The following is a 13959-nucleotide window of genomic DNA, read 5'->3' on the forward strand; positions in this document are numbered from 1 at the left end:
GCATGCTAGTTAGCTTAGCAGTGGTGAATGCTAGGAATGGGACATGGGCGAAAACTGTGTCTATGACCATTAAATCTACTTTTGTTGTTAAAAAAAAAAAAACATTGTTGAAAAATGCCAGATGTTGTTTTAGAGTCATATACATACAACTTTTCAGACCATACCCCCATAATGTGATGTAGCACATCAAAAGCCTCATCTCTGCTAGTTAGCTTAGCTGTAATGACACATGAGCACAGTTAAAATAATCCTAGAGTTGTAATAAACAACAGTTGTTTTGCAGCAAAATTTTTGTGAATGCAGGCAAAGAACATTTTAGTGGTAAAGTGTATTTGATGACGTTCGAGGCAGCAGCCTCCCTACTGCTCCACCGTCAGCATTCATTGCAGCTAAGCTAACTAGCAGTCAACCATCTGGCAGGGGTCTGGAGCTCTGTAATACACAAAGAGAAGAGAAGGGTATCTATTTGATTGTTCGACACCAATCAGTAAATTCTCCCAAAAGGTTGCTATCTTGCTTTCCTATCTCTTTGCGAAGTGGTGATATTTGATTTGGGTAAACTGTAAACCTTCAACCAGTGAGAATATGTGTGTTAGAGGTGTTAGAGACTCAACAGAGACAATTCAAACATAACAGTATAAACTGTTTTTATTGGGTGCTTTGTCATACAAAACAAAACACTGTTGCAAAGTGTTTGTATCTATTGATAAAAGTATAATAAAGTGCTCGATCTTCTTCTGTACAGTACATGTTTATGCATGTTTGAATGTGTCATGGTTCAGGATTTTATTTTACTTGTTTTCTACTGTGGAATATAATGGGATGAATTAAAAAAAAATCAAATTTTTCATATGTGAAAATTAACGGAAAAGACAAAATTTCAAAACACATTAACCATTTATTTTTTACACTGAGAAAATAATGGTGTAAATCTTGAGCATTTTTCTCACTTCCTGCAGATTAAGATGATTTCCTCTCTCATAACTCTTACATGTATATGATGCATAAATCAGAACTAAAGTGATCATCTTAGAATTAAAACAAAAGTACACTATATTTACAAAAAAATGGAATCTGGAACAAAAAGTTTGACTTAATTGCAGATCATGCATGTCATATTGAATTAAACAAGAAAGCAAAGCAAGCTGTCAAGATACCTCATGATTTGAGTGAAATACCTGGTCACCATGTTTGTAATTTTGTAATTACTGATGTTACAAATAAAAATGTACAATACCTGAAACCAGAGAGAGTCATGAGCTAAAGCAGAGTGGAGTGTGTGACAGCTGGAAAAATATAATTCCTTTTCCTCGGATGTACAGTTTAGATTGTGTCCTTAATCTTTTATTTAACACTAGTTCAATACTTTGGTTGGATGCACACAGACAAAGAGAGGAAACAAATGGAAGGGCAGCCATTACCCATTGATCGGCTTTAAACTCCCGACTCTCTGCTGATGTATAAAGGTAGGCTTGGCTGTAGTCTGTCCAGGCTGATCTGATTCTCAGTGTCCAGAACACACAGCATCTCCACCATCTGCTCCTCTACAAATGTTTCCTTGAATCCCAAGTGAATGCCGTCCCTCAGCTTTGCCTCTCTGTCGCTTCTAATGCCTATATTGCCAGCCTCCTCTTTCTCCTCCTCCTCTTCCTCATCATCGTCATCATCCCCACAGCACAGAGCTACCTCATTCTCGTAGCAGAAAGCGCTGGGGGAGTGAAGGCCCCGTAGGTGGCGGGCTGCCCTTGGGGCAAACGGGGATGGCGACTTAGAGTAACTCGAGGTGGAGGACGAGGACTGCCCGCCATGACCTGTCATCTGGCACAGTTCCCTGGCACTGCAGTGAGGCGTAGATGGCACTTCGTAGGTCTTATGAAAGCGTGAATAGTCAACATGGTAGCGGTCACCCTTCTCAAAGACCACCGGCTCAAAGCGATGACCCCACAGGATCTCCTTGGCCAAGTAGGAACTACGGGCCTGAGTGGTCATAGCTGTGGCCTCCACCATACCCTCCAGGATGACCACAATCTCAAAGTCCTCTTTCTGCAGGTCAGTGCGGTTCAGGTCATACAGTGGACTGTTCTTGTTGATCTCATGGACCACCACCAGCGGTGACACCAGAAATAGCCGATCCAGCCCATCATCATAGCCAACATCAATGTCTGTTTGCTCCAAAGGGAGGTACTCACCCTCAGCTGTCACATGCGGCCTAATGAGCTGTGCACGCACATGCGCCTCCACAATGTGGCTCTTTCGCATGTTTCCCAGGCGCCACATGAGGCACAGCTTACCATCTCGCAGTGAGATGACAGCATGATGCGAGAACAGCAAAGTCTGTGCTCGCTTCTTGGGCCGCACCATCTTTGCCATGATGGTGCCAATCATGAAGGAGTCAATAATGCAGCCAACGATGGATTGGACCACCACAGTCACCACAGCGACCGGACATTCTTCAGTGACGCATCGAAAACCATATCCTATGGTAGTCTGGGTCTCTATGGAGAAGAGGAAAGCACCAATAAAGCCCTGGATGTGGAGAATACACGGTCGCCATTTGTCCTGTCCTTCATCTACATCACTGTGAGGATCTCCTTCCTTCACAGGGGTGTGTAGGTCAAAGTCTCCATGAGCCAGTGCAACACCCCAGAAGACCAGACCAAATAGCAGCCAAGACAGAAGGAAGGTGGTGGTGAAGATGAGGAGCAAGTAGCGCCAACGTATGTCCACACAGGTGGTGAAAATGTCAGCCAAATATCTCCGTGGCTTATCTTCCATGTTGTTAAACACCACATTACACTGGCCATTCTTCTTCACAAACCGGCTACGAAGACGGCCGGTGCCCAAATCAAAACCCAGACGGCATGCGGGTGAAGTGCGGCAGCTGTTGAGGACAATCGACTCATTTGTTGCTCTCAGAGACAAAGCCCCTCTGCCTTCCTCGCTCCCTGGACATTTTCCTGCTCCCTCTTCTTCGCCTCGCATGCAGGCTCCTATCAGTGTCTGCTGTGTCAAAGGACTGTGGCCATTGTGGAGGCCCATGGCAGAGATCTTCTGGGCATCTTCATCTGTGGAAACAATGCTGTATCTGGAAAACAGAGAAGATAAATTGAGTGTAGATGGACTTTTTGACTTATTGTTGCCTGCCATGGCTGTAAAACTCCCATCCAATAAATTTGAGGAAAAAAAGTGTAATTTCAACCAAACTCTACCCAGTCTGTTACCTCATGTTCATAAGTTTGTTCATCTCTGAAACAGTAATCACATATCCCAGCAAACCGTTTTTAGAAGGAGAATGTAACTGGCGAACATAGCTCATCTTTGCTTAGATTGCTCTCCCACAAGAGCCGGACAGAGGAACTAATATTAGCTAAGCCACCAAGTACCCAGTAACCTTGGATGTTGTTTTCTGGTCCAGTCAAGGCCATTATTTAGGGCAAAAATAGATGTTGAAAAATTCACCTCTCCAAATGTTGCCTATGGTCAGTCTGGTTTGGCCCTGAATTAGCTGAAGTCAGACCTACCACACAACATTGCAACATTAAATAATTTAAGTTGTTTTTTAAAAAAAAACAACAACAAAAAAAACCTAAAATATACCTCCACATCTGTACCAATTTATGTGTCGGCTGACACAGGTGAAGAATTGGCCCCTGTACTGCATTGTGCTCTTTGATTTATAAATTTAATTTAAATTCCTGTGGTGTCTATAAGCGAGTTATCCACGCATGCTAACACTTGAATTTTATGCTACCGCAGACAAACACACTGTTTAACCCATGTATCTCAAATTTTCTCTGCTGTTATTTTGGTGAAGCTGGTAAACAACGATAAAACTTTTTAACCCTATAACACTAACGTTAAAATTAGGAACACCATCACTAACACTGGGTATATTTGTTATAATACTGCTGATTAAATATTGTTTTCATCGAAATATATAAAAGTACAACACTGTATGCCAAATTGATGCACTCTTTTTTAATTTCCCAATATGCAGTGTCACATAAAATGAAAAAGGAAAATGACAGAAAATGACATGACAAGAACCGCGTGGGTGAAAATCACCCAGCATCAGTGTTCGGGGGTTAAATGCTTCACTCTTAACCCCTCACCTGTTGACTCGCACCGCTCCCATGGCAATGGTGATCATCAGGCTGTGTCTGCAAGGGCAGTAATGTAGGTTGGGGCGGGCAGTTCCAACCATTAAAGTACTGTTGCCGGAAGAAGTATGAGCTCAGGTCTGTCTTGCATTTGTCATCAACACCGTCTTCTCATGACACATTTTCTATAAACCAAGGAAACAGATTCTTTTAATTCAGATTTATACATTTTACAACAGTTGAGAAATAAAATTTAAAAAAACAACAACAATAAAATAATTTCTAAAAAATGTTGATAAAGGTGGCATTTGGCTCCCAAAGTACCCACCTACCAAAAATTACAATAATCAAAAATTCCCCTGTGCAACGTTTGGCGTTGCCCTAATGCACGGAGCAGGCCAGACAGTTTTGTGTAATGAAAGCTTATTGATTAGGTCCTTTCTAGTGGTTAGCCTTAGGGATCTTCAGGCCAACCAGGGGTGGAAAACCAGACAGGCATTGGAGGGGACAAAGGTCTAAAAAGAGATGAATCAGTGGTAATCTACTGTTGGAGGAACAATTGATCTGCTGGTTGGCCTGATGACAAGGTTGGAGGGTGATTTTGCTCAGCTTATTATGTCAGCATGCTGAGAACCAGGAGAACCAAAAAGGACCAGGTTGCATAACCAATAGAAGGTCAATCGCACCCAATACCAAAGGGCATCGGTGGTTTGTGTTTTACTGGTATGTGAATTGCTTTGGTGGGCATGAATTAGTTTACAGGACACACACGCACATTTACCAAGGTTGTAATGGATTGTCTTGAGAGTGTTAAAAGCCCTCACTCAATTCTGCTGTCATGTCAGCAATGAACACACGATGCACTCAAACACAGTGACACATGTGCAAATCTTGATTGGATTTAGCATCATGTCATGTGTGTGATGCTACCAGACTTCTTCCCCGGTTACACCAAGGACAGACTGTCTGCTGATTGGCTGGATTAAGGGTGATTTTCAACCGTTTAATCCCAAAAGGACAGATGATTACGTCAACATGATAACTCCCACAGATGGAGTAAAGACGACTACATGAAATCACAACCTTTTCTTCTTCTTAAAGTTCTTAAAGACGCTCAGCCAATATGCCTTATCTGAATACGTGGGATCAGTGACGCACAAAAGCACTCACAGGTCAGGAGATACAATACACAGTGGTGTTGTAATTCTTAATTTAATCTAATCTAATACAATTTCATTAACATTTAAATTTAACAGAATAATGGAAATTAGTTCTATAGTCTTCATCCAGGTGATTTCATGAGTAAAATATTCCGTGCAACATCCACATTTATGAAATTAAAGAAGATGTTTAAGGTACTTTGCTAAGTATTTACAGCTGTCTTATTTTATACATTACCATTTATTTATACTGTGAAAACGAGTTAAATGTCCATTCTCGTTGACAGTGAAAGGTAATTATAACGTAAATTGTTAGATTCATTGCTCAGATATCACCTATACATCGCTCTCCAACTGGTCTTGAGGTACTTTCATCCTCTGTGCATAACCGTGACTCACCAAAGACATAATCCATGTTTGTTTAAAGCCTCTTTGAAACAGGTTCACTTATTTGTAATAACAATTATATATTCACACACATGTATGACTATATGTGTGTGTGTGTGTGTGTGTGTGTGTGTGTGTGTGTGTGTGTGTTGCTAAGAGATTTAAATGTGAAGGATAATCAATGAAAGCTAAATAAGACATTTCAGGTTGTGCGTACAATGTGCAGTTATATTCTTAATCTGACTATGCGGTCTAAAATTAAATGTTCTTACACCAGTGGACCTTAGTTAATGTTGTTAACAAGCTATGGCCACTAAACTCTCCTTCGTATGAGTCTTTTCTTCAGCAGCCTGGAGCCCCGGGGGAGAGTTTCAGTAATTAATGGTTGATCATAGTTACTGTTTCAGGCGTCTCCATAGGAACGCCTCTCTACTTTCTATGATCCGCTGTGTTGTGGGTGTGTTTGTGTACTTTAGTTACTCATGTTGCAGGGACATAAAGCTGTTGTGGGGACTCGCCTCTCTTGGGGACTAAACGTCCCAATGAAGTAGACCTTTAATCAGGGAAAGATGGAGAGAGGAGAGGAGAAAAGAGGCTATGGGCTCTCCTTTGTGATACAAACACCCTAAAAGTGCTCAGCACGAGAGACACTACAGTGCATTATGGGACCCTGGGAAAAAATAACAATTTCTTATTAATATCAAGCATTGTGTCAAAGACTCACTCTAGTCTGACGTGGCTCTTATTCAAGTACGTCAGAGAAACCAAACTGACATTACAGCATAATCCCATGTAAGAGAAAAGATGGAGGAGGCCCTGGTCCTATACCAGATTACTAGGTCCCTTAATCTCCCAGTCCAAACAACAATATGAAAGGTGGATGATAGTTGCTGTGTGACCCGGTTTAAACCTTTGTGTGTAATCTGAGAACTAATGATGTGTGAGAAGGGATTAAGAAAGAATGAAAGAAAGAGACAAATGAGGAAAATAAGGAAAGAGACAGAAAGTCTGGACAAGGTAAATCTGAGCTTTACAGGTATGATGTCCTCCACATTGGACAGTGTGAGAAAAATACAGATTAAGATGAAGAGATTATGATGTCAGAGGATGTTTCTACAACGTGTAATGCTATTTACAGAAAAGTAGATTTACGCACAGTAGTGTTCTCGCTCTTGCCACTGTAAATGTTTTTCCTTCTTCCTTTGCTTGCTTTTTCTTGGAAAATTCTCCTTTAAGGAGTACCTACATGTCAAAAATCTAGAAAAGCAAAGATGTGTGTGTGTGTGTGTGTGTGTGTGTGTGTGTGTGTGTGTGTGTGTGTGTGTGTGTGTGTGTACCAGGCAGACCTCAAAATAACCTCCAGAAGTACAATTTTGAGTCCTCTCTGCTACAGCTGCACTATATTTCTGGAAATACTGCCATTATTCAACTGCAACACTGTTCGAATTGGTTAAGTGATATGAGTTACAAAAAAAAATAATGTTTTAATTTGTTAGTATCAAATGTGTTAGCTTGATACAACTCAACAGGATACAAAGTTACTAAAAACCACAAAGCATTTTCCTGCTGCTTACATGTTGTTTTCTATATGACATTAAAATATCTAACATGACCATGTTGGGGGGGGGGGGCGGCATATGCAAAATGAACACTGTAGTTTTATTTTAATTAGATTTGTTCGATAAAAGGATTAAAAGTTAATTTGCAGGTTACAGTAATGCAGCACATACAATATGTTGGATTATAGGATGAAGAAAGAGCAACAATCATAAACCAAACCAAAAACCAAACCAAAATTTAAAAAAATCACAACAACAAAAGCACAATGTTCATTGATATATAATAGAGCAGTGGCGATTTTGATACTTTTATTCTGCTTATAGATTTTCATGATGGTGTGCATGTTTTACTTGTTTGAAGTTCTCATTATTTATTCTACCAGTAATTTCTCATCACTTTAAAAAAAAACAAAACAGATCCATGCATTTAATTTGGATCACAAATCCTGAAATGTGTTTTAAATTTCGTAAACAAATTTGAAACGGCCCAGCTAAAAAAAAAAAAAAAACTAAAAAAAAAACATTAAAGGTTATTTCCTATCTTTGGATCAGTGCTGGAGGAAGTCATGAATTACGATCAATTGTTCAAACAGTACAAGCCGAAGTTATGATGTGGCAGTTTTCAAGTGAAGCATCAGCAGTGACGTGTGTTGGTTTCATTGAGGCCACGGGAGCTGTCCAGTGCTGAAAATCAATCCAAAGCCTGCAGGAAGAATCGACAGCAGGGAGGGCGAGAGAGCTGAACTCTGCCCTAACCTTGAAAATGATTTTGACCATTAAAATATTTTCCTGTATCTGTTTACACTCCCCACATGTTTCACAGTCGACTTACTCAGCCACATGAACGTTTTGTTTAAGCATTGATTGAGTTAGATAGAAACGGGTGACCGGTGACGATTGCAGGGATTACTGAGATGAGAGATTCATACCAAACTGTGTTTTTTTTTTCACTTGAGGAGTGTGAGCTGATTCACAGAAGCAAACAAGTTGGATGGAAGAGTTCTCGTGAGCTTAAGAAACTAACAATTGCTACGGATTTTTTAAACTAACTGGAGAAACAATGTAAAATAAAACAATAAAACTGAAACACTCACCTTGGTTTTACAGCAGACTGAATCCTGCGGAGACTGGCATTGGTTTCATCCTCATAAATAAAAAAAAAATAAATTCAGTCGTCCTCTTTTCTTGCTTGTTTGCTTTCAATAGACAAACACCTTTTCCATATATTTACTCCAAGATTTCTCTTGTTCAAACTTGTACATGTCTCCAGCTTTGTCTTCTTGCTCCATTGCGCTGAACAGTGTCGCTCCCAGCCTCCGTTGTGCATCTGCCCTAATCTCTGCCAGTGTGTGTGCGTGCATGTGTAAGTGTGTGAGTTGGTGGGAGAGAGAGGAGAGAGAGAGAGAGAGGGAGAGAGAGAAAGGGAGAGAGGCAGTGAGAGAGAGAGAGAGAGAGAGAGAGAAAGACAGCTCTGATTATACTCCTATTTATATATGCTATTGTTTTCCCCAGAGTGTGAAGATGTGGATTGTATAATTCAGACTTTAGCCCACTCAGACGGTATTTGCACTGACAACCAAAGGAAACACAACGCCAGCCAAAACTTCTGTAAATTCCTGTAGAGACTCATGAGTTGTATTGTGTTTTCATGCCAACTTAAAAGGGATATTTTACCCAAAAAGTGTAATTTGCTTTTCAACTTTTAGATGTTTTTACCTCACAAAGCTATTTCCCCCCCTGTGGGATTTTCTGAATGTTTTTTGGAGTGACTCATATATATATATATATATATATATATATATATATATATATATATATATATATATATATATATATATATATATATATATATATATTTATTTATTTATTTATTTATTTATTTATTTATTTATTTATTTATTTATTTATAACTGCATTCCAATTTTCCCACAGTAAAGGACATGGCAAAACAAAGATCTAGCAATGAACACACAAAAACACTTTTAGGCAGCACTGTTGATCAGAAGGACATGAAAGGACATCAGTAACAATAAATAAACAGAACTAAACCAGGGAAAAGGACATTCCTACCTCCTGGACATATGCAACAGCTGAGACTGTTCCAAGTGTGACAGGGTTCAACAACGACGACTTCCAGGGTTGCCATTTAGCATCAATCACTCTTAAAACACAGTTTAAGTCTTTAATCCCTTTTATGCCTCTACCTTTTTCTAGATCTTTTTCTACTGAAAAAGTCTTGCTGGGTCTTTTTTTTTTTTTTTTTTTTTTCCAAATAACCTCCTCAACAGGACTAAAGAACTGTATTTTTCCACTGAAGGACAGTTCCACTGTGCCTGTAAGATAAGTAAGACTGGCATATTTGACCATGGTTCATGACAAGACTCAAACACACTCCAGCTCTTTGTTCGCATCACAAATGCTGGGAGAATTTAAGAGGAGGAGCAAGCTTAAAGTCACAGCTGTGGGGCTGAGACACCTTGATGTTAGACTCCATCATGTGAAGAGGAAGCTTGAGAGATTCAAAGGTCTTGACAGCCTGCATGTAGGATTCTACAGAACCTTTTACCTCAGTCCAAGCCGGGAGAACCTGCCTGCGCTGAGGGTCTCACCCCGCGTTGTCCTGATACCTGTCAAGTCCTCTATGTTTGCCCTCAATAACAATGGGCTGAATAGTTTAACAGTGAACACATAACACAAATCTGACCCTTTTAAGACCTCAGTTGAGCCCATCTTTGGACTTGAAGCTACCATCTGCAGCGGTGAACTCATTCTCATCGGGACAAAGCCGGCAGCGCTGTGAGAGACGCTCCAAAAGCATGTGGGTAGATGCATCCATAACCTGCAGGATCGTTGACACACTTTCTGCAGCTGAAGGTGTGCACAGGTAGTCAGCAGCACAGAGTCATCGTGTGGGATTATTGTTCTCTGTGGAAATGTTCAGATGACTCTGTAGTTGTGAGGTGAACCAGAGAACTGGTGAACCACTTTGTGGAAGGATGTGGGAACAACCACCTCCTCAAAAATGAGACCGAGATTAAAGACATGGTTGTAGATTTTAGGACTAAGCTGGACACCGTTCCCATACAGCGCCAGTATATCTGTGTGTACTTGGAGAATGGATTGTAACTCAGCAGAGGGGAAGAAACACAGGAACTATATCTCGAGGAAGCTGAGGTCTGACGACGTGTGCTGTATATCTTCTACCAGTCTGTTGTGGTGAGTGCAGTTGCCTTTGCAGCCATCTGTTGGGGCGGCAGCATCCAAGCCAGGAACTCAAAGAAACTGTGCAAAGAAAGCTGGCGTTGTACTGGGGACTGGTCTGAAGCTCCAGGAGTTGGTTACTGAGAGACCACCTACTCCATCCCCACCCCCAACAGTCAATAATGTCCTCAGCTGGGGTGCCAGTCATTCTACTCACCATAATAGCCTTCAACTACAGCTCTGCTCTGTCCCTTTAACTTCTCTTGGACTTAAGCTTTTGGACTCATGACTTGATAGCATTCCAAAAACCAAGATTAAAAGCCAGAGTGAATCCAGTCAACAGATATGTTTTGAATCAAGCTAACCATCACGGTAAGGGAGGGAAACGTGTGCTTGTAGAAGATTCCAAAAGATTCTACTTTACCTCGAGGAGGACTCTTATAATAACGTCATTGAAACCAAAGTTTTTGGTTTTAACTTGATTTACATCAAGACTGACTTGTGATTTTGTCACGTTCACTCTATCCTCTCTCTACAAATCTAAAACAAAACTCTTGCAAAATTTTTACTCAAAAGTAATTTGTTGTGATAAAAATCAGACCCAAAAATCCGCTCCTTCAGGTCTGGGGGGGTGAATGATTGTCATCTGTGGTGAGGTAATAGCTGGATGATAATCAGAGAGGCGGAAGAGAGTAATTGTTGCAGTCTCCACAGCTTCCACGTCTTCGCCCGCTTCTTCCTCCTCTGTACTGCCACCGCGTCTGCCGCAGGTCCTCCCCCACAAAGTCACAGTGGACACCATCACAAAAACACACTCCGTCCAATATTTGTCTCTCAACCTTTGTGCTTTAACTTGTATTACTTCATTGATTACACAGGCTGATATTTAATGAGAGGTTACGTGCAACTGAGGTCAGTGCTTCTTGCCTTGCTGGAGTCTACCTGTGTGATGTTATTCCTCTCAAGCATCATTTACGTAAAGTCCCCCGCCAAGAAAGGTGATTAAGTCAGAGTTATCTGAGTAGAATTAGAGGTCTGGTTAAACACACGTTATGTAATGGCTTTGTGTGGTTGCACCCTCTTGCAATTACTGAGACTTAAATTGTTCTAAAAAGTAGATGTTGTGTAAATGTTTTTAAACTGCATTTAAGACACGAGTGATATTCAGTAGGAGAAAAATATGAAGACATGCAGCCAGCCCACATAGCTCTCTTGAGATGAGGGATTCTCCTCCTTTGGTTGTGTGAGCATCCACGTGTGTGTGTGTGTGTGTGTGTGTGTGTGTGTGTGTGTGTGTGTGTGTGTTTGTGTGTTTGCGTGCAGTGTGTGACGCTGAATCAATCTGGACTGCTACTTGTGTGCCAAAATAATCTCTCCTGCGTTCGTTTCAAATAACCCTTCATCCCTGAAATAGACAAAACAGAGAAATGGTTGCGGCCAAAATCATTTGTACATGTTGCACTGGACAGATTGAACACCATCAGTCTCCGTAAATAAATAAAAAAAAAAGCATAAATAAATAAAAAGGCGATGCTTATTGAGCAGGGCAGCACGTTGTCGGTCTTATCCATGGGCTATGCGAGGCTGGCTGCATGGTTTCTTATTTCAGACCTCTATGAGGTGTTATTGCCAATCAGACACAACTCTTTAGTTTCCATGGTAACCCTATTTTCCCTACTTTCTGCTCTTTCTCTGGCACATAAATACACACACTGGTTCTCCACACAGTTTATTTTTAAGTCGCCTTTCTTTTTAGTTTGATGAGACAACAGGTGGGTGTTGCGTTGCATAGGGGAGGTTGGGGTACAGTAATATAGGACGGAGAAGTGTGGGCTCTGGTCTGCACACAGCGAACGAGTGGGCTGAGATTTACTTGCAGTTGAAGGAACACAATGTCCTCCGTCCATGTAACAAGTCTGAATGAAACAAAAGTTGTTACTGTTTGTGTAGCAGTTTGATGATTCATGCGCAAAAAAAGTTTTACGATCAATAGTGTGGCACTTACACTTCAGAAATCAACGTGGGTTGCAAACAAAGATAGCATAATCACAATGGATTATCACGGTGGAGGCATGAGGATTAAAACAGTGTCATTCGCACGGCATCCCTCTAATTAAACACTGTCAAGTCATGTAGCTGAGTGAGGCGATGGAAAGACCGTCCTGACTGCCAATACAGCCGGCCGTGTGTAGAAATAGCTCTGATCTAGGTGGAAGTGAGATATTAATGTATTTTAGTGGCATATTTGGCTGGAGGTACCCTTTTATTTCTGTCTCCATCATCTCTCCTCATCACACATAGAGAAACACACACACACACACACACACACACACACACACACACACACACACACACACACGCACACACAAACCTAATTGAGGAGGTTAATGACGGAAATCACCACCAAAAGCCCCCAACACCATTATAATAACTCTCACGTCAGTCCTTTTTAAAATTTGATAAGCAGATGATGGGAGCTATTTTCTGTAGTGGCGGCCGTCTCTGCGGCCCGGCTTGATGGCTCCCCCTCGTATGCCATGAGAGCCAATTTACTTGGAAGCAGGCAGACGCCTCATTTCTCACTTCGAAAGCTGATCCAGGTCAACATGTTTTTAGAAAATCAGGCCGAGAGGGGCAGGAGGAGGAGGGCGCGGGTCCGTGGGGCTGTGGGCAAACACTCCCAGAGGATCAACACATTTACTCACAATACAGTGGTGTTCTCATAGAAACATTTTATTGTTCTAGGATTTTTATTGACTCTTCACTGATGTTTCATGAGGCCAGAACAAGTTGTGACTCAGAAGCGACTCCAAACACCTGCACTCGCTGTTGGGTAAGTTTATTGGCCTACTTTAAACTCTCTGATTCAGGTTTATATGGCAAATAACTGTAGTACAAGCTGGCCCACAGAATATTAAGCTCCTGTGTCGTGTGCAATAGCTGGTCCACAGTCCATCTGTTCTTAAAGGAGAGGTGAATGAGGCTGAACAATTCCTCCAAACTCTTCCACATATGTAGAAGTTTTCAGAGGGCAAATCTTGAATTGTTCTAGATATTAAAGATCCCGCAGCACAACTACTGAACTATCGGTCTGGTTTGCTGTGCCGCTGCCATCATGACTTCGTATCCATTCGTTCGCGCACACGCGTTCACATCACTTCCGAACTTTGCATGTTTATATTTTGCTTCCTGGACTTCGGTTGCTTGCAAGCACCTGATGATGCTTTCCTGGTGATGACCAATCAGAGGAAAATGGACTTGTAGGGAGGAGGGGCTTACAGCTGCTACATGGGGGGCTGCATGGGCAGGAGATTTTGCTTTTGTTTTGTTTTTTAAGCTTAGAATCAAGTAACTCCAGTCGTAGAAATGAAACATTGGCACAGAAGCTCCCCTGTAACGAATACATTTGAATTTTTCAAATTTCTGCGGACCATCACCTGCCTCCACTCCATGACTCTCACTGTTGTTGTTGTTTTTTTAAGTTTAGAATATATAAGCATCATTTAAAAGCCATTAATAAATAATGTATTGACAGTTTACCACACTCTATTG

General features: G+C 41.2%; 1 protein-coding gene across 1 annotated transcript; it reads right to left on the reverse strand.

The window, feature by feature from the left end:
• Positions 1-664: 664 nt before the first annotated feature.
• LOC147257406 (ATP-sensitive inward rectifier potassium channel 12-like) lies at positions 665-8538 on the reverse strand. The gene is made up of 3 exons (XM_086211319.1): positions 8301-8538; positions 4113-4285; positions 665-3085 (listed from the first exon to the last, which is right to left on the reverse strand). Exons 2-3 carry the CDS (start codon positions 4202-4204, stop codon positions 1435-1437), a joined length of 1743 nt encoding a protein of 580 aa, XP_086067445.1. The 5' UTR covers positions 4205-4285; positions 8301-8538; the 3' UTR covers positions 665-1434.
• Positions 8539-13959: the final 5421 nt, after the last annotated feature.

Source organism: Aulostomus chinensis, chromosome 8, assembly GCF_037954235.1.
Source record: "Aulostomus chinensis isolate RoL2024-O1b breed Wild chromosome 8, RoL_Achi_v1.0, whole genome shotgun sequence".
NCBI lineage: Eukaryota > Metazoa > Chordata > Actinopteri > Syngnathiformes > Aulostomidae > Aulostomus > Aulostomus chinensis.